Source organism: Gallinula chloropus (genome assembly GCF_964237585.1).
Source record: "Gallinula chloropus genome assembly, chromosome: Z".
In the NCBI taxonomy this organism is placed as follows: domain Eukaryota; kingdom Metazoa; phylum Chordata; class Aves; order Gruiformes; family Rallidae; genus Gallinula; species Gallinula chloropus.
This window is the reverse complement of record NC_140089.1, coordinates 13361055-13383076: the sequence shown is the minus strand read 5'-3', so window position 1 is coordinate 13383076 and position 22022 is coordinate 13361055. Positions and strand designations below refer to the sequence as shown.

The following is a 22022-nucleotide window of genomic DNA, read 5'->3' as shown; positions in this document are numbered from 1 at the left end:
CAAGACGGGCAACCTTATCCTGGGGTGCATCAAGCATGGCATGGTCAGCTGGGCCAGGGAGGGGATTGTCCCGCTCTACACTGTGCTGGAGCAGCCTCACCTCGAGTACTGGGTGCAGTTTTGGGTGCCACAGTTCAAAGAGGAATGCAAAACTACTGGAGAATATCCAACGGAGGGCAACTCAGGATACTCTATGACTCTATAAGTACAAGTAAAATACAGCTCAAGGCTAGCTGTAGAAGGAAAAACAATCCACACATATTCCAGGATTTGGAAACTCCACCAGGAAATGACAAAGCTTTTACCATGTTTGAAGAATTCGGTCATATTACTGGAGAAAGACATTTTTCTGAATGTACAGTTTCTTGCCATTGTACAAACAGGCAACCTACCTTGACAGTAAGTTCTTCCATTGCCTACAAATCCATAGTTACAGATGCAGACACTTTTTCCTTCAATTTGATGACATGTAGCATGAATGTGGCAAGTTGCACAGACATCTGTAACTGATGTGGTCACAAATGCTTTGAGAACAAAAAGACACAATTACTTCTTTTTCTTTTTGAAGGACGATAAAGGTGATCTGGTATGGATAACTGGCACAGAACTTCAAGTGAAGATAAAATCCAAATCAAAACATATAGAATGAAATCCCATCTCCTACCATGAGCTGCCTCGGAATGCCCAAATCAAACCTCCTTGGTGACCTTTGAGCAGGCATCCTTTACTGCAGCGCTGGGCACACAGGGGATCACTCCTCCGAATGTGTGTGCCCATTAAAGCCAATTTTCTCATATTTATACAGATTAACTATATGTATTCATTGTGATTTCTAAGGAAAGGCAGGGTCATGCAAATTATTTCCAGGAAGTCATTTACATTAACCCCTCCCAGATAGAGCATGCTCAGTGACTCTTAGGGGGTGTCTTCCCATGGTCTTCAGGTGTCTTCCTCACTCTCAGCACATGCTCTTTACATGGTTATCTGAGCCCAAAATACATTCCTTTTTGCTGAAAACAAGATACACTCCCCAATTGGTTGTCAGTCTCACCATCCATGACTCCCCTATCTTCTTCCCCCTCCGGCTTCAAGGCTGCTACCCTATTGTTACGGCTAAGTTTTGCAGCCGCTTTCGTGAAACAGCTCATGTGATTATAGCCAGATTCTTCTAAAATCAAAACTAACCTATTCCTAAAACCACACAAATTCTTAATTCTTTATTTTCAAGGCTGTTACTATTGCATTGTCATGGCTAAGTTTTGCAGCTGCTCTCACAAGCTTACACAGTTACAGCTTTCTCTTAAACTAACCTATTCTTAAAACCATGAAAATTCTTACATCAAAGTTATATTAATTGTCTCGTAAGTGACATCTACATCAATTCACTCAGCATGACTACATTTCATTGAATCACATGTCATTTTGAAGCTTGCAGGAAAACAACACAGCATTCAGAGACCAAATATAAAAAAATAAAGGATTAAACTCTTCATCTGTTCTTTGACAAAGAAAAAGAAAACAGTTTTTCAGCAACTAGCAAGGCTTATGAGACATAAATAGCTCTGTCCAACATCATTAATCTTTTCTCCATATTCATCTTCTCTTGTTTCTATTTTGAATGCATTGACATTTGGGCTATTTATCAATCTATTTACATCTAGCATCAACATATATATATCATAGATGTTATTCATTAAAATTATGTTGAGAATGCTACCAGCAGGAAAATTACTTATGGTATGATCATTTGAGAAATTAATTTATGTCAGAAGTAGTTTAGCAGCATATGACACACAAACTAATTTACTGTAATTTGACAGTGCTATAAATATACAAGAAACTATAATAAAATGTGAGCTTATTCCCTTACTTCTATTCATACTTTTAGTGCATTATGTGCATTTCTACCCAGTTTTTGTAAGCGCTTTTTGTTATCTTCACACAGCACTGGCTTTCCAAATGATAAACCTCAGAAAGGATGACAAATGTAGACAAAGCATGTATCTGCTCACACCCTTTTTTTTCCACAGTTTTAAAGAAATAACTAATACTGCACAAACCAATATTGTCTCATGAAGCTGCTCACAGTACTATGAACATTTACTTTGCCAAGACAGCTAACATGGGTAAGGATGCTGAGGTTCTTACAAAACACAAGACTTACCGTGTGTATAGCAGCTTTAGACAAAATTTTACATGCCTTTACATGGTGTCTAAATACATAACCATAGCAGGAAGGAGAAGGTGGCTGAACACTAGCCAACTTTTCTAACGCACCACATTTATCAGTGTGATAAAACTGCCCTTCCACGTGCAGTGCTTCAGGTTTACTCACACTCAATTTCCGAGTGCCTTAAAAAGCTGTGAAGCCTCATAGATTCCTACCCCTAATTCTCAATTCTTTTGATACACTTGCATGCTTGTCTCAGAACTAAAAATAGTAACTGTCATTGTACAATAGCAGTCAATGTAGATAAAAAGAATTAAAAAAAAACCAGCCAGGGTAAAAACTTTCTCATGATACCTCAATTTTCTGAAAAGAAGTGGGAGTGCCCTCCTCAGATTGCTGCTCCGGCAGATAAATAAGGTGGTTCTTTTCCACCTCCCTTACTGTTACAGACTAAACCTAACACCTTGCTTCTCCTTGTTTTTTTCACCCCAGCACCACAGCCACCTCAGGGTTTCAGTCATAGAATCACAGAATCATAGAATGGTCTGGGTTGGAAGGGACCCCAAGAAACAGAGTTCCAACTCCCCTGCCACAGGCAGGGCCACCAACCTCCAGGCCTGGATCTACACAAGGCTGGCCAGGTCCCCATCCAACCTGGCCTTGAACACCTCCAGGGATGGCGAATCCACTGCTTCTCTGGGCAGCCTGTTCCAGCACCTCACCACTCTCTCTGTAAAGAGCTTCTCCTATCTAATTTAAACCTTCCCCTACCTAATTTAAACCTTCCCTCCTTTAGCTTTAATCCATTCCCCCTTGTCCTGACATTATCTACCTTTGGAAAAAGTTGAATCCCCTCCTGTTCCTCTGTTCCCTTCAGGTACTGGAAGGCTGCAATGAGTTCACCCCGCAGCCTTCTCTTCTCCAGGCTGAACAAGCCCAGTTCCCTCAGCCTCTCTTTGTAGGGCAGGTGCTCCAGCCCTTTAATCATCTTTGTCTCCACCTCTGAACCCTCTCCAACAGTTCCACATCCTTCTTGTATTGGGGGCCCCAGATCTGGACACAGCACTCCAGATGGGGCCTCACGAGGGCAGAGTAGAGAGGGACAATCAACCCCCCTGTCCCTGCTGGCCACCCCTCTTCTCATGGAAAGGTCCTGCCCAGGAGCTCCCTCAGGCACGGCCCCCGCCCAGGCCAGGCCCTCCCGCCCGGCCCTGCACACGAAGCCGCAGGGGACAGCGAGGAGAGGCGCCGCTGCGTGTGAAACGTGGCGCCCGCGATGCTGCCCCGCAACCGCCGAGGCCGCTGTCGGCCCCTCGACGTCCCGGTGGGGCAAGCGCCCAACCTCAGGCCACTGTCCCCCCGCGGCCGCTGCCCCCCTCCGCCCCATGCCTCGTCCCCTTCCCGCCTTTCCCGCCTCGGCCGAAGCCCTCGCGGCTCAGGGCCCCGCCGCAGCCCCGAGGGAGCAGAGCGGGACCGGGGACTTGGGGAAGGGCCGCACTTACCTCGCCGCCGCCCCACGCACTGCAGCAGCGCCAGCAGCAGCAGAAGCGGCCCGAGGACCCGGTCGCCCCCCGGGCTCATGTCCCCGCCGCCACCGCCTCCGAGCCCTTGGGTGCTGCACGGTCCCGGCGTCTCAGCATCCTCCCAGCGGGGTGGAGGGTAGGAGGGGAGCCCAAGGGGAGGGCGAAAGGCTGCGGCCCCCAAGCCGAGGGCGTCGCGCTGCCCCTAGCGCCTGCCTCCCGGCGGGGCGGGAGCACCCACGGGCGGCCCTTATCGCCGTCGCAGCGCCCTGGGCCCCCCCGGCTTTCCCCTCGGCGAGGCCCCTTTCCTCCGTCGGCCGAAGAGCCCGCAAAACCCTCTCTTTTCTTCTTCTTTTTTTTTGTCTCTTCCCTGGCACAACCCCTTTACTTCCCCAGGACACCGCCTCTGTCCCGGCCCGGCGAGTGGCAGAGCTGATAAGGCCGGCCCTTACGCCGGGGAGGGGTGGGGGTGCTGAGGGAAGGGTTATTTATGATTCCTGGGAAAGGGGCGGGGGGGGAAGGCGACCCGAAAGTCAGACCTGCTGGTACGTGGCAGCTGTGCTGGTCCCTGCCTGCCCGCCGTGCGAGCCTCCTGCCCCTGTGGCAAACTGCACCGGGCGGCACCTCCCAGTCGATGCTGGGGTCCCAGGGCCGATGGCGCAGTGCCGGAGCCCCAGGGCTGGAAGGGGCTGGTTACGGCTCAGCAGCTCTGCAGGACCTTGGCATGTCTCAAGGGTGTGATCTGTGTGACTGTACACTGCCAACCATTGGTACTTGCAGTGCTTTCTCATTGTAGGCCTTTGCTCGGTCCAGGTGAATCCCAACCCGTGGGTTTTAATCAGCACCAGCAGCGCTGCCCGAAGAGTTCCCTGCAGTCAGAGAATGGCGATCCCCCTAAAACTTGTGGTCTGCGTTCAGGTCAGCAAGCCTGAATTTCAGAAGGCTGCATAGACTTGCATTGACTTGCAAGTGCAGTTGCCCAGTTACCACAACTACAGTTGAGTGCCAAGGTGATGGATGGAGTAAGCCTAACACAAAGGTAGATTTAGGCATCCTTGATGAGCTCCAGTGAGCTTCCTGAAGAAGTTTTCCTCATGTGCTATCTTTACATTAATGCCCTTTAATGCTAACACAGTACAGTCCTCCATTACAACCACACTGCTTACTTGCATAAACTGATACTTTACTGCTGTATTATAATGTCAAAGAGCAAGGAATCTGTGTCTTATTTCAATGAAAACAAATACCAGTTTCATAATATTTCCTGCTTTATTTACTTTTCTTAATGTAACTTGATCTGTTCCAGTGGTTTTTATATACCATCCTACCTACTTTAACATGTAGACAACTTTATTCAGCTTCTGCTCCCCTTATTCATCTTGACTGGGACATGAAGTGACCTGATTCTCCAGCAGTGACCAGTTACATCACAAGCAATCCTGCTCTTGGAATAACACACAGCAGATGTCAGTACTGCATATTTCTGTCTTAAATTACTGAAATGCTCAGTGGTGGTAAGTAGTTTATCCCTATACAAAAAAAAAAAAAAAAGATTTGGAGAGGTGTTGTTCTGCATAACATTTAAAATTAGCTGGAAATTACTTTTTTCTCCCTCTTACCAGCCCACTAAGTTGCAGACGCACTAATCACTGCAATTTCTACTGCTGCTTTCATAAAAAGTAGTGGTAGCAACTGTTCATAAACACCCCACACAGCAAACAGGAAAATATTTTTGGCAGCAAGCCTGAAGAAATATGAGGATATCATTATATTAATAAAGAGAACAAAATAAAAAAAATATTATGAACATTCTTTAAAGAAAATGACAAGGAAGGGTGTCAGTTGAATAAAATACAGGACCTAGAATGGAACCAGCCTTGTTTTATTCCAGTCTGGTAAGTTTTGAACAGCTGAATAGTTGCCGTTTAAAACATGCTTGGGTACCACATGATTAAACTACACAAAAAGCCTACTTTAAATTACATTCATGTTGTTTGCATATCTAAATTCAAAGCACAGCCATAGGAAGTAAATGTCAAAAAGCTGTTGAGAAGTCCTCTTATTCTGTTTTTGTGCTCTATGATAAGATCAGCTGTACATAAATTACTTCCTGACATACTTGTCTAACCTGCTCTTTATAGTGACCGTGAGGTAGAATTCACAGCATTTCCATCAGTCTGTTCCAGTACTTCATTATCTTTGTAATCTGAAAATGGTAATACAAGGTTCAACTTAAATCATTATGTCCTTTTTCAGTTCACAACCGATTCCTAGGAGTCTTTGTGATTTGGACCCAGGTTTGAATTTGCTACTGAAACTAGTCAGCTCTGAGACCACCTGCCCAAGTCCTGAACTAATTTATTTAGAAAGACAATTAAAGCTTCACAAAGGTAAGACATATTAATGTCCCAACAAGCTGATCCCTACAGCTTAGGCAGATTTAGCTTATTTCTTAGAAAAATCTGTCTAATAAAAATGCAGGATAACATACACATACATTTTCTGTTCTGGATAGGTAAGGTTTTAACCTTTTCACTGTTAAACCTAAAGGACCTAATTTGTAAGTCCAATGCTACCTTTGTGCCCAGTAGAATTAAGGCTCACTACCCAGAAGGCAGCTGTACCAGTATGTGCTTCCATTTCTCATCTTTGTGATAAGAAAACAGTTGGGATGGTCCAAGTAATTGAATTAATCCAGAGACACTTGCAAGTTTCCTGTGCAGCTTTCCTTTGCAGCTGTCTAAATGGAGATAATTGAAAATCAGAAAGGCAAGCAGGATTAAACATCTCAGCAGTCTGTATTCGTTCTGTCTCATTTGCAGACAGTGTATTTCACTATGTCACCTAAATCATGTTCTTTTTGTAAGGAGGCTTGGCACAGATTACACTACTTGACATGTAAAGACAAAATATTTCATATTTAGTGCTCTGTCAGCAAACAGATTTTTAAAAACACAGCACACATCTTCAGCCAGACCGAGTAAGTGTGATTCATCCTTGCTAACAGGTCACTCAACTATTCATAGTGTAGTTGCATTCTTGAACAGCTTCCGATCAGGCACTGCTTACCAACTAGCAGTGAAAAGTAACTGTAACCTGATGGAAGGTTTCTTCCACCTGAATTCTATCTCTCTTTAAAGCTACTTAAAATGAATCAGATTAAAAACTAGTTTCTGATTGTCCACTTAATTTCCAGAATAAGCAACAGCAAGTGTTCAAGAAGACTAAGTGAAAAATTGGCTGAACCTCTTCAGCTTTTAATGAAAATGCTTCAATAAATACTGTGCAGAAGAAAAGCATCCTCTTGAATGAAATTTCTTGGAGGAAATATTACCACTTAAGCTGTTTCCAGCATTTCTGCCTATACTTTCTGGTGCTCCTGTGCTACTGTCTCAACTCCTGCCAAAAGAAGTGAAGATTGAGAAAAAGAAGTGGGATTTCTGCAAAAGAATTGGGGTGAGATGCACAAGGATTTGAACCTTAAATACAGAATGCTTCTATGCCATTTCCTTGGAGGATACATCTTGGATGAAGCAGACATCAGACCATGCCATATACATCTCATAGCAAGAGCATGGTAGGTGATAAAGAATACTGACCGTTGCTGCTAATCAGAAAACCAGCTCTACAGAGCAAAAGGGCTGCTATCTGTGAGTTTTAACATAGGAGTAGGAGCCCAAACTGAGCTTTGCCACAAACTCACTGTGACCTTTGATAAGATAACCCCTTTCTGCCTCTCTTGCCTTCTCCCTCCCACTTTGTTGTGAAACTGGGATAATATTCCTACATAGGTGTATTGAGGCTTCATGTCATAAAGGTGGCTGTGGGATGATGCAAAGTAAACTTCTCTGATAGAGGCTTTGATGTCACTACAATCTGCCCCATTAGTTTTAAAGCACGATCAATGGGGCAGTGTTCTAATTTTGCTAGGTCTTGGAATATCATGTGAGGAGGCTGCTAACTAGTCATGGCTTCTGATTGTTACATGCTGTTCAATACAAGCTGTGTCATTATTTTGAGGTCTATGCTGACTGAAGGCAATAGTGAGGAGGAGAGAGGTACTAAGTTACAAAAGAAAATTAAAGACTAACAGCACTCCCTTTTATACATTTTTTAAAAAGGGGGATGATTTTCCTAACTCCAGATAGATGAACAGACATCTTTTCCTTTCTGTTTCTAGAATATCTGCTACAATCAGGAGAGAAAGAGCTGGACAATAAGCTTAATGCTTTTTTCTCTGCCAGGCTCCCTGAGCTCATCCACAAGGATGATGCTTGCCTTACCATAGCTGCTGCACAAAGCTTAATAACAACTTACAGCTAAGGCAACAATTAATGATAATTTATTTGATTAGGTAGAGGAAGAAAACCAAATCCCAGTTGGTTCTATTACCCTTCTCTCACCGTTACGTTTTGGGCAGTAGTCAGTCTAGAAGTGCTGCAACCATTAGATGGGAGGTGTGTTGACTTGTCGAACTATATTACCTATGAAAATAAAAAAAAATTCCATACACACATCTTGAGGGAAAATCAGATATTGACTAGAGACTATAAACCAGTTTTCCTCAAGCTGTTCAGGCAGGTGGGGATTCTTTTCCCAGCTTCTTTCCCTACAGACGGACGGTATTTTGTCAGCTGGCAATTTTCATGTCTGCATCGACACTTTGTAATGGGACAGAAGAGGGGAAGAATCTAATAAGCAAACTTTTTGTGTTTTATAAGCAGTTCAGAATTCACAGGCTGTTTAGTCAACTTAAAGAAAACATTTTCTCAATTAGAGGGCCCCTCAAGTTAATGTACAAGACTGTAGGAACACAGAGACAGCAGGATGATTTGGGTTTCAGTTTCATAACATTATGCATTCATTTTTTGCATACAAGTTGTGCTTTTTCTGTTACAGAAACAGCATGAGCTCTGCTCTTCAGTCTTTCAAAATTCAGTTAGGTATAACTCTATTATTTCTACATTTATTGGCAATCAGAAGAGAAGGACAACCTGGGTGATGACATTTGTATGTCGTCATAAATTGTGGTAAAGACGTCAGATTGAAATTTCCAGGGAAAAAAAAAAGGTCACCCTGTCTTTTTTGGTAGCAATTGCAAAGGCAACAGCACTGCTCATGTTCAAATGGTTCACAATATTCCCACAAGTCTCCTCACGACTATCAGTAATGCCACTGTCCAGAAATTAATTGGCAATAAGATATCATTTGCTACAGTAATTAAAGGTTGAATCCTGCCTAGAAATGATCATTTGCTATTGCGCCACAAAAATACAGTAGGTAAATGACAATCTATGACCTTTACTTGGATTTTGTCTATGACCTGATTTTTCCCAACAGGAACAGAACAGGTGTTAGTCAATAAAAACTGGGGGGTCAGAGATATGCTTAAAAGTGACGGAAACTTCTCTATAAAAGCAAAATACAGTATTTTAGAGACAGGTGTTCACATTCTAAATGGTCCTAAAAATTTGGAGGAAGAGACTCACACAACTAGACTAGTCAATTCCATTTTATATAGACCAAAAATATGGAGATTATTGTACATCCTGGTAAAGACTATGCATGAAAATGTATTTTTGTATATATTGGCTTCAGGACACTGCTTGTCAAACCATAAACCCTCACCAATTTGATGGCTCTCAGAGAGGGCTTTTAAAGCACAGTCTAGGATTAAAGTATGTCCAAATATTAAAAAATTCCAAATGAATTTAAAAAATGAAGCTGTTTTTTAAATTTAATCAACTGTGCTTTAATCTGAAAATTTAGGGAGACAGGTGTCACTGTAGGTGGCACAGTATCTAGGGAACAGGGATAATGTATTTGAACCTAAGCTATTGCTTAATTATTATCAGTGTGTGGTGAAATGTTTGAAAAAACAAAGCATTGCTGGCAAAAAAACGCTCACAGACATGTGTGTATTGGAAGTGTAGAACCATCTAGAAGCATTATGAACTTACCTTGTGCCTAAGGGAAAATAGCTACGTCTTGGAAATCATGAAATATAGAAATAACCTGCTCTGCTTTTGTAGTTTTGTTTGTTGAGTTTTTTTTTTCCTTTGTGTAGCAAAAGACCCCTTAAGGGCAGCCTCAGTGTTTCACTGTCTGTTATAAAATTACAATATGGTGTGCACTAACTCTGCTTTTCTAAAGGTCTCTGAATTACAGATTTGACCCACACAGCCTTTTCCAGCAACTTTTCCAAATCTTGGAAAACTAAATTTCTGAGCATATATTTACTCAAAATAACAACAAAATTTTTTACTCCAAGCAGTCCAACTTATACTTAGTGATCTTTCTACACTTTTGATTCTTTAGGACTTGGACCTATAGTAAAGGTTTTAGACACAGCATCAAACTTTTGGGCATGCTTTAAACAATTAACCTGGACACAGCAGTCAATAGCAGCACATCAATAACTACTTTTCCTAGATTACTTTTCTGACCTTGCAATTAAAATGTGCTTTAGCGTTGCAGAAGAGGCATCAGAACTCCTGTGATAGTATTATGAAGAGGGAAATTGCAACAAATTGCAACTTGTCTAAATCCATAAATCTGAGCAAGAAATCTAAATTACTCTTACAATGCACTGTCAGTTGTTACCTTTAAATCTTTAGGCAATCCCCCCCCCCCCCCCCCCAAACCTACAAAACCACAATCTTTACATAGAAAAATGTATACAAACCCATAAACCAGAAAAAAACCACCCCAATAACTTCTTTCTCTCCCCACAGCAAACCTTGATGCATCTCTATTAAGAAGTTAATGAACTACTCCTACACTTAATCCTTTTTTTGCCTTCTTGGAGAGCTTTCTATACACTAGAATAACTTCAGAATCAAGTAACCTAATTCAGTGGGAACTAAATGATGGCTGCCAGTTAAATCCTGTACCAGACTGAGCATTTTTTTCGTTCTATGCACTTGATCAACTCACTTTCTAATTGCAACTGTGGCATTTTTTATGCCATACCCATGTGAAGTACAACTGTTTCATCCATGACATTATACAGCTACATAAATGAAATATCCCAATTTATAATTGTTTTAATGATACAGAGCTATGCATTAACACAGCATTAAGGTCCAGGCAGGTGATTTTACACCTCCTTCCTGTGTTTAAGACACCAAGGTGTGTTTTATGGCTAGGCTGAAGATACATTCCCATTATTGGGAGGGTGGGTGAGAAGATACATGTATATTTAAATTTAGCAGTGTAGTAGGTTAGGTTGGACCCTAGAATTTAGAGGGGGGAAAAAAAATCAACATTACTGGGCAGGATTTCTCAACTTGCATCTTAATCAAGCCCATTGTTTCTGTGCACTTGATCTGCCAAGATACCAGCAGTTTTCCTGTTAGATCACATGAGACAGTAAGTGGCTGAGATATCCCGGGCAAGAAAGGATGTTGTTGCTGACATCTTACAGCTGTGTCAGACCCTTCAGAACTAATTTCTTTCTTATCTATTTTCCGTCTGCTGAGTGGCAATAATGGCAGTGAAAGTATTTTTCAGGGGTCTGGATTAAAATCTGATGCATCAAAAGTAAAACTAAGTGAAAAGCATGGTCTTCCCATAATACAAAGTGGGGAGAATCTAACCCCACAGATTAAGGGGCTTGTGTAACAGCTGGAGATACATCGTAATTGAACACCTTCCTCTAAGAAAAACAATTTACACTAGCAGCAGTCATAGTCCTGTACTGAGTGCTGAATAACTGTCTCCAACAAGAGTTCTAGAGGCTCTTTGGGAATTTTACAGGGATATATATATATATAGTGTGTCCTGAAGGCAAAATTCACCCAGGCCAGCCTGTGACAGGCAGGCTGGGACCAACAGTGCCAATCCAGACCAAAAAGAGAGAAAAAGACATTTATGATGTCTTACTATCAAGAAGTATGGGGTTCTGTGATAAATTTTATGTCCTTGTTACTCATTTAATATTAAAAGACCTTATCTTGGAAAGTGCTTAAACCCCAAAAATTCAAATCATATACAGCATCGTTGTTTACTGTTGGAACGGGAAGGCACTCAGCAATTAGGACAGGTCTCCTATCACCCAGTTTGGTGTCTGATAGACTGATACAGGCCAGAGAAAGAGGGTACAAGTCTGTTGAAACATGTACAGGAACAGTGTGGCCCCTTTATACTTCTGACAAGATAATTAACTCCTCAGCAAGAGAGAATTTGAAGCTCTCCAGTCACACAGGAAACACACACATGAAGGAAAAGAGCCTGTAACACAATCAAACTTCACATATATATATATGACCAAAGATGTGGAAACAACTTTGAGTTAATAGATGTGACAGGAGACAGTACTTGGTAGGAAACCCTTTTCAGAACTTTACTGTGCTCTCACAGAGAAAAACTACTTTCACAGAGATGTAAAATGAGGAACCTTAGTTACACAATTCACAAGGTATTTCCAAATCTGTTGAGCAGATGAGTCAAATCCTGTGTATACAGCAACATTTTGCTGAAGGCACTGTATTGCTGCTATTAAATGTTGTACTGCTTGTGGGCAATTTGGCCATAGGAGACAACTAGAAATAGCAGGGGAGGGAGGGAAGGAGCAGGTTAGAAGTGCTAAAAAATAGACAGTGTCATTGTTGTGTTCTTTGGTGAGAACTAAACCTGACAATTCCGATTTTTTGGCGATTCTTAACTGAAAGATTTTAACTAGAAAAGAACCCACAACCCTCTCTCCAAACACCCCCACACATTGAAATTACTAAAATAGCCTAAGGAGCTACAGACAGTTCTTCCCAGATCATCAGCAGAATTCATACTATTGAACAGAAGAGTCATCCTCATTTCTCTGAGCTACTCATAAGTCTTAAATTTTTGGTTGGATAATATGTTTTTTTAAAAAAGCATCAATTTTATTTTTCCAGGCAGTGATACTCGCTTGACACTGCAAACACGTTCTCTGGGTGGGTACTAGGTATCACCATAGCAGGATAAAAGTGGAAGCCGTATCCAACCACAGAGCTGCAAGCCTGCAGCATTATGCAATATCTTTCAGTCATCTTTTAAGAGAGTTTCCAGTCACAGAATAATGTGGCTTTCCAGAGCAAGACATGCACTGGAGAGGAAAATAAGAAACAAGAAAACCACAAAACCCTCAATAAAAACTTCATAGACCCTTCATCATACAAGTAACACACACAGGAGCAGCAGTTAAACCATATATGGAGTCTCCATCTCTGGATACATTCAAAACCTGCCTGGATTCTGCCCTGTGCAGCCTGCTTGAGGTGATCCTGCTCTGGTGGGGCGATGGGACTCAATGATCTCCAGAGGCCCCTGCCATTCCATGATTCCTGCATCAAAGAACAAAACAGTCTTCAACTGCTATATTGGTTGTAGAAGAGTTCTCCATGCTACTGGAAATGAGAATTTCTACCCTGCTTAGCAGGAAGTTTAGGTGTTGCTAAACTCCAACTGGTTGCTGAGGATGTTCAATAATCCTTGTAAAAAACTTTTGAGATAAAAAGCTTTTTCTTAGAGGGCCATGTATGCTAAAAAAAAAAAAAAAAATCCCTAACATCAGACATCATTAACTGCACAAGGCAAGAAAAAACCCAAAGAAACAGACAAGAACAGAGGAAAATCTGAGAGACTTGCTTTAGTGGCAATTATTACAAGGAGTGCTGTAACAACTAGATCTAGGAAAAGAGTTAGGTATGGATACCAAGTAATCAGCAAGTATGGTGACCTAAAAGAAACAGAATATATTGTAGCATAAACAAAATCAAATTAACTGTGCACCACACAGTCAGAAAATAGACTTCTTTAATATTACATCTTGTTTTCAGTTTTAAGTCAACTGAACAAGGAGTTCCTTTTCTCCATTGCCACAATATGCTTTACAAATTAAAGCTGTTGCTTAATATACAAGAAAATTGCTTGGTTTTTTTATTATAAAAACATTTTAACCTTTCATTTGTTACCCAAAGCACTTTTTTTGCCAAATTAAAGAAATAAACAAAGAGCTAAAACATGATACTACAAATATATACATCATTTTCCTGTGTTAGATATAACATTCTTATAACATTCTTTATAACATTCTTATAAACTGAAAAGGAACTTTAGGAACAGATCACACAAATGAGGGTATTTCATGAATTCTTACCCATATTTTGTTTGTCTTGAATACAGTACTAAAGGTCATCCATTAAATTGTTTCATTATCTCACATCATTTGTTTCACATCATGCTCTCCTCTTCCACTGTGTTTCATGCCCCTTTGCTTTCAAGTAAAGCCGCTGTGCACTGGGTCTTCCCTCCAGGAAGGGGCATCAGAGATAGCACAGGTTTTCCACGGAATGCCTCAGTAAAACCCCAACAGTCAGTCTTTGGTCAGAGAGTGAGATGATGGTCTGATGCAAGAACCTCCTTCATCAGCAACATCCCCCCTCTGCTGCTGCATCTCTAGGGTAAACTTTTGCAAACAGTGGATAGCATATTCAAAAAGAACTGTAAAGTGTTTAGAATGAAGTAAGTACATATGTGGTAGCTTTCCACTCATAAATAATGCACGGTTTCCAAGAACTGAAAATCTGCTGGCAGTGGTGACATTTGTCTGCTCAGGTAAAAGGTTTTTTCATCTGTCAGGAACCTTAATTTCTTTTAGACTGCTCCCAGCACTATGTGTTATTACTATTTGAAGCTGGAAATTTGTGAGTTTTGCTTGGATCCCTGCGTATTACGGCACAAAAGAAAAACACTGCAGTTGTAAAGGCAGAGGGATAATTAAATATGTATTGAAATGGCTGTAATTCACTTCTTGTAGTGTGTGTGGACAACATTCATTTTTAACGACACAAATACAAAAATTCCAGGGAAAATGGTGTTTATTATAGTTAAGAGAGTGATAGATGTGAAGAACCCCTACATGTAAAACTACTGAAGGCACATAAACTTCGGTCCTATTTTGTTCTCGTCCCCCTGCAATAAAACCCTGAAGTTAAATACCTCAGAAATTTTCCATTACATTTTAAAATTAATTCTGATTCATAAGTGTTAAGATGTCCTTTGAAAAGACCAGGCAGTCTTGTATACAGCAAGCAAATCTTCAGAAGACAGAAGTTAAAGAAAAAAATTCTCCATAATCTCATCAGTGTCCTCTCAGTGCAACAGTAACAACATGAAGTCTGGTATTTCTGCTGTAGTTAACAGCACTCCAGGGCAAAAGGTAAAGGCAAAACAATGCTTTTGGTAAGCAGTTGACCTCCCACTTGAAAAACAACAGCACATGCTAACAGTATACAATGACAAGTAGTAAGTCCACATCTCTTAGATAAAAACTGATTGCTCTCCTACTAGTGTGAATCAGAGGCAGGCAGATGTTTGATCACACAAACCACATTCTGGCAGTTTTATCAACAAAGGTGAATAGTTTTCTCAGCATGCAAACACAGGTTTGCTATTAGTAGTCAGAAAAAGGCATATATAGAGATATCCTCTCAGATATGTGGAATCAAAATAAGAAGACCTTAATCCATCAGCGCACAAAACATGTGCAACTGGCAGGAGTAGCAGACTAGGCAGCCAAGTCAAGCTATTAATCAGCTTCAAAAATTTTTCCTGATGTTCAAAGACATTTGAAGAAATTCAAAGATGTGTAAATTTTACCATTATGGAACAAACTACAGGTCATCTGAAAAGACACTAAGCACCTACTGGGTTGCTAAAAAGGTCTTACTACACTTTGCATCAAGTGTACATCCACTAAAAACAATCCCAGAGCTGGAGGTAACCCAGACCTGACGTATAAATTCGCAGAGAGCTCTACCCTCAGCCATTTATAGTACCTGCAGTCTATAGACCTGCAGTAGCTGCATGGTCTTCGTTACACCCTGCATGTGATAACATACTTGACAAAAGACTTAAGCCAACATTAACAACCTATATTAAAGAAATTTTGAACCTTTCTTTAACAACTTAAGGCAACAGTAATAGAAAGGTTGCATTTTTTGGGACTTGCAGAGTTAACAGGGCAAAAGGGAACATATATAGGATGCAGTAAGTTTAAAGACTAATTATGTATTAGGGAAAAAAGTCACGATGAGAAGAGTCAAAAATTTGAACTGTGGGAAGCCCAGAGAATTTGTAAAGTCTCGCATTCTTGGAAGTGCTGAGAATATAACCAGGCACTTCTCTGAGCAACTGCTTGAAGTTGGCCCCAATCTGGGTGGTTGGAACCAGATGATATTTAAGGTCCCTTTCAACCCAGGTCATTCATGATTCAGGCCTCCAGAGGTTATTTCCCAACATACATCATTGTGGGAATCTGTAGTAAAGTCTTTTTTCTCTCCCAAATCTCTGGGAAGAGGACTCTGCTCATAGATGTTTTAGAGAATCAAGAGGACCACAAAAATGATCAGAGGGCCGGAGCACCTCTCCTGTGAAGACAGGCTGAGAGAGTTGGGCTTGTTCAGCTTGGAGAAGAGAAGTTGCTGGGTGTACCTTATAGTGGCCTTCCAGTACCTGAAAGGTGCCCTTAACAAAGCTGGGGAGGAACTGTTCCCAAGGGCAGGGAGCAATCGAACGAGGGATGATGGTTTTAAACTTGAAAAGGGGAGATTTAGGTTGGGTATGAGGAAAATCTTAAGGGTCACCAGTCAGTGAGTGACAATCAGCGATGGCAGCGATCACTCAGGTAAGCTCAGGGGCCGTGCGGCAGATCGGGCTGTGCAGAGAGGTTCCCTACACCTGGGCACCCAGTCTGCAGCTCCTCCCACCCGCGGCGACTACCCAGCAGCTCGCCAGAGCTCACCTTCCCCCTGATGTCATGTCACCCCGCCTCTAGCCTTAAAAGGGATTAAGGAGGGCAGCGACTTCACTGCCCACCCACACAACACAGGAGAGCAGGCAGCAGAGCTCAGACAAGACAGCCAGCCCACCCACTGGGCAGAGGAAGTAGGGGAGCTCAGGCAACTGACAGGTGAGGCTCACTAATCTTTGGTAAGATATTGTGTGATGGTGTCTACCTGGTGTAGGGCCAGGACCCCAGCATCTTCCAGTGTGGAGGTAGGAACCCAGTTCAGACAACTGCAGAAGCCAGTTGCAGTGCAGGTCTTGGGGTGCAGGGAATGTCACAAGGTGCTTGCAGCAGGACACAGCTCTGATCAGGGCTGTGTGAGCTGATTAGGGATCTCCTCAGCAGAGCTGCACACCTGCAAGAGGAGGTAGATGTGCTCAAAGATAAACTGGACAGGGTCATGAGCATCATTCTGTCCTCCCAGCCACAGAAATGTGAGTACCCAGCAGACAGTGTCCAGGACCAGAGTGATCCTGTACCCTCTCCCAGGCAGGTACAGAATCTAAATGAAAGGGATGAATGGAAGCAGGTACGTGGCAAGGGCAGTAGGAGGGTGCCTTCCATACCTGTCCTTCCTCCCCAAGTTCCTCTGAGCAACAGATATGAGGCCCTACTAGAAGGGAACCAGACAGACAATGAGACAGCTGATAGGAAAAGTACTCCTGAGGCTCTGTTCCCTAGGACAAGACCCCCTAAGGAAGCCATCAAAACAGCCTCTGTTAAGATGAAAAGACAGGTCATTGTTTTAGATGATTCCCTTCTGGAGGGAGCTGAGGGCCCGATCTGTAGGCCGGACCCTCTCCATAGGGAAGTCTGCTGCCTTAAGGGAGCTTCAGTTAGGGACTTAACAAAGAGACTCCCAACCTTGGTCAGGCACACAGACAATGACCCACTTTTAATTTTCCAAATTGGTAGTAATGAAATGCATAAAAGAAAACTGACGACCCTTAAGAAAGGTTTAAGGGCCCTGGGACGCATGGTACAAGGATCTGGAGCACAGGTAGTGTTTTCCTCCATCACTCCTCCTACGGGGAATGAGGAGGGATGGAATGAGAAGAGCCAGGAAATTAATACCTGTCTCAGAGCATGGTGTGAGAAACAGAAGTTTTGAGTCTAACACCATATTTTGAGTAAATTATGCACTCAAGGATTATGTGCTCTGTGAAAATAAAATGACTTCTTTGACAAGTTCCAGCACCCCCCTCCTCCTTATCTGTTCGATGAATTCCTTGTTTGTCTCTAATTGGTCACAAATTCAGGCAAAGCATTTTATTGTACCTAGTTCAAGCTCCCCCTTGTCCTTAAAGGTACACAAAACCTGCTGAAACCAAACTTGCAGTTTGGATCAGAGTCAAGGGGTAACTGAGTCTGCGCAAGACGGAAGGTTACTTGCGGTGAGGAAGAGGAGCCATCCGACTTCATCCCCAAGACCCTCAACGACCACCACCAAACAGCAGTGCGCAGGCGCAGCTGAGAGGAGTTTATGGAAATCACTTCTTGGAACTCATTTTAATACAAAGCAGGACAAGTTATGAATATGTACAGGTGTGTGAGGTAACCTAATGAATAAGTATCACTGAACTGTATACAACCAAGAACTGCCACTTCAGTGTGCACGTCCGCAGTGGAGCAACCCTCCGTGCACCCAGCGCTGAACCATGACAATGAGCAACTAATGGAACTCCCCACCTGACAAAGTCGACTCGGACTGATGGGACACCTCAGCTCTGTGGTGGTAAATATTGCAATCTCTCTCACTCTTCCCTCTTTCTCCTTCCACCTTCTGCACGCTTGTTGCAGGCTAAATAAAGTAACTTAAACCTTGACTCCGTTTTGAGTCTTAATTCTGTTCCCAAGGATTGTGAAAACCTCCTCACGATAAAGCACCTAATTGGACATCGCTCAGGGGTTAAGCCCAGCCGCCCCCAGCCACCCAGAGCAATCTGAGGTCAGTTGGAATGCAAGGGGGTTTAACCTCTGCTGAATTACACTGTCTGGTTGTGGATCATGACAGGAGCAGCTGAGGGAGCTGGGGCTGCTTAGCTTGGAGAAGAGGAGGCTGAGGGGAGACCTTATCACTACCTACAACTACCTGAAAGGAGGTTGTAGAGAAGTGGGCGGTGGTCTCTTCAGCCAGGTGACAGGAGATAGGACAAGGGGCAAGGGCATGAAGCTGTGCCAGGGCAGGTTGAGAATGGACATTAGAATGGGAATGGTTGGACTTGATGGTCTTCAAAGGTCTTTTCCAACCTTGTGATTCTGTGATCTGTGAAAATGTTCTTCATTCTGAGGGTGGTGGATCACTGGCACAGGTTGCCCAGAGAGGTAGTGGAGGCCTTAGCGCTGGAGATATTCAAGGTCAAGCTTGATGGGGCTCTGGGTGACCTGATCTAGTGAAGATGTCCCCGCTCATTGCAGGGGGGTTGGACTAGAGGACCTTTAAAGGTCCCTTCCAACCTAATGCGTTTTATGAAATATACCCTTTCTTCTAGAAAGATAGAAAAAAAGTCATACAGTTCACAAAAAGTAATAAAAAGTGTGGCACCACTTTATGGCAGAAGCAAATTCTGCAGTAGTCTGAAGTAAATAAATGCTGTGTTTCAGAGGAATACCTTTTTTTAAAGTAATTTTTATTCTTATTTACCTAATATCTCTGTATTTTAGAAAGTTAATTAAGTTCAAATCAGAAGTCACTAAAGTTTGTATGTACTATGAACACAAGAAATAATTGCAAAGATAAATGTTTATTCAGCATTGAACATTTTATTCATACTTAAAGAGGAGGAATGCTACCTCTTTATTAATTTAATCTTAATAGATGAAGTACAGAAACTAGAGTCAATGTGCTGTTTGGTCTTTTTTTTTTTTTTTGGTAATGTATTTTTCTGGGTCTGGAATTTCTCTCAGCCAAGTACTGGTAACAGACACCTGTAGCAAGGTCATTTCAGTGAGCCTCTACAAAATTATGCAATGAGTTAAACTTCATTCTCACCTCTATCCAGTCTTTATACCAACGCAGAACATGCCAGAATACAGAGTATTAGTTAATGAACAATTAATATTTTGAAGTATCAAGGAAAACATTTTAAAAGAGACTAAGAATTTTCAAAAAGCTGACAATGTATTTTTTAGAAGATACTTCAGATAAGACTCTGGTATTTGTATGACAAACACATAGTAAGGCACGTAGTAAAAAATTAAGTAAAAGCACAGTAATTTAAGTATTAGACAGTGCAGTGGTACAAAAAAGACTCTTGAGGTGCAATTATTCTTCCCCTGAAAGATGACCTTAAAAAAATAATTTCTTAAAAAATTGTCAAACCATCATAGACCTGAATTTTCTCCCTGTGATTGTAAACATTTTATTTATTAATGAAATGTAAAAAATTCTTTGATATCTTGACTATTTTCTTGGGGTCTTATTTCGTTTTTTCTCCAATATATTATTACTCACTTTATAGCAAAAATAAAGTATCAAACTTCCATGATCAAGTGAAGCTATGTCTCTGAAACCATATCTTGAAAAGACTCATCAAGTATCTTTTCACTCCACAGGGAGAAGACATTCCCTTCTCTCTAATAATTTGATATGCACTGCACAGACTTTGTTTTTTTTAAAAAAGTTATTTGTAAAATTTGCCAAAGTGTAATAAACTTTGTCCATGTACTGGAACCTAACAATCAGAAAACATGAGCCATTAAATGTTTCTGTATGAACAAGCTTTATCTTTTAAGAGACAAAGCTGCTTACACCTGTTCCTGGATCTATTTCAATATTTTACTTAAACCATGATGCAGTCTTGCAGGAAAGTTCATAGGAAAGTCAGATTTTAGAGTTTGTGAAGGAAATGAAGAGGTGATGGTTCTCTCCAAGGTCATAGTTGTGAAGCTGAATGAGAGCATGAACAGCTTCTTCCACAGAGCTCAGCTGGATAAGTGCCATATTGCAATGTTTCCTGAAGTACAGTAAAAAACATTATTAATCCCAACCAAATATTCAATGCAGTAACCACTCCAAAAAAAGTGATGCGAGGAGCTTTTCAGCCACACCACACACACTGAGCCCTTGTACACTGGAGGAATCAGAACTAGTCATGCACCTGCTAAAATAAGGGGATAACGAAACTATATTTTGCAGATCAATGGCCTACAGCCATTCATCTACTGCGCTGCACTTAAAAAGACAGGGTGGAAATAAGTGTTGAAGACCCTTAGGAAGCACTTGTATTGTTCATATATATGGAATTATTCAAGTAGTTATGATCATGCTAAAATTATGCTGCCAAACAACATTAATGAGTGTTAAAAAAGATTCAATGTCACCTTTTATATGACATTTTACATACACGCAGCTTGTACTTCTTTCTAAAGAAGTATTTACTTTCCTCAAACTCATCTTATTTTGAATATGTGGAATTTGTCAGAAGGCTGAATATTTTTCCACTTGATTCTGCCAAGATACTATCCCATGTAAAATTTTAAGATTAGAATTATCATTACAGTTGTCTTAGCTCACACATGGAATTTTGCTTATAGTTATGCACACATAGAATTAAAAAAGGCAATTCGCTGTCTCCCAGGATGAAAGCTTGCTCAGCATTTTTACAAGAAAACTTACTGAAAGGATCTGAAGGCTTTCACAGTACATCCAACACTTACAAAAAGTTTCTTCAGCTCATCAGCAGTAACAGAAGACCTATTTAAAACCAAACAAAACCCACTTAAGTTGTAAAAGAGTACAGAGTTCTGTATAGTAGCAAAATCACAGTTCTAGCTTCTACATTAAATATTAACAGCAAAAGCTAATCTCAAACGACTCAAGCCATGTCAAGCATTTATCCCAGACATCTTGGTTTTGACACCAATATTTATCATCAGTGTGTTTAGATACTGTTTTCATCCTTCCCTGTTCCTTCCTCAGTTAAATTCAGACTACACAAAAATCACGCTAGATCTGAAATGTTACCTTCAGAAATACATTTCATCTTGCAATTACTGCTACTGCACTTCAAATATTTTCAATATTTAAAGTTTTGTATTTTACTCTGTCTTTTTATTTTTTCCTTATTTGGATAAAATTAGAGTTTTCCCTTTTCCCTCCCTGCACAGCTGCTGAACATAAGAAGCCTGTAAAAACTTAGGTTTGGCTGTCACTCCTCACACTATTGACAACAGCTAAGAAAAAATGTTGTTTCAGTTTTAAAGAACATGGTTCTTAATACATTTTTTAAGAACAAATACCCTTCCACAGAAGAGGTCTGAATTCTGTAGAAGCTGTTTTTTAAAAAGTGTTAGAATGATTAAAACCTGTATCTACATTAAATAATGATGCCAGTGATTCTTTTGAAGTAATGGAACTCCAGTACATTATCTAAAACCCCATGTTTTTAATCTGTGCAAAAACTTGTAACACCGGATTAATATCTAAAACTCCAAAAGTGCATTTCTCAATAAAACCTAAACTATATTAAAATGCATAAAGGGGCAGTCTTCAACTGGCTGA

The 22022-nt window shown here is 41.3% G+C and overlaps 1 protein-coding gene across 1 annotated transcript in view; it reads right to left on the bottom strand.

Annotated features, from left to right (window-relative positions):
• The window catches only part of SUSD1 (sushi domain containing 1), a gene marked incomplete at its 3' end in the record, with an annotated part of 49908 nt that extends 45995 nt beyond the window's left edge, over positions 1–3913 (bottom strand). Inside the window, exons 1-2 of the mRNA XM_084278326.1 lie at positions 3673–3913; positions 393–524 (exon numbers count right to left, since the gene is read on the bottom strand). Of these exons, the coding sequence (XP_084134452.1) occupies positions 393–524; positions 3673–3751 (211 nt within the window). The 5' untranslated portion in view covers positions 3752–3913. The remainder of the gene's footprint in view (positions 1–392; positions 525–3672) is intronic.
• Positions 3914–22022: the final 18109 nt, after the last annotated feature.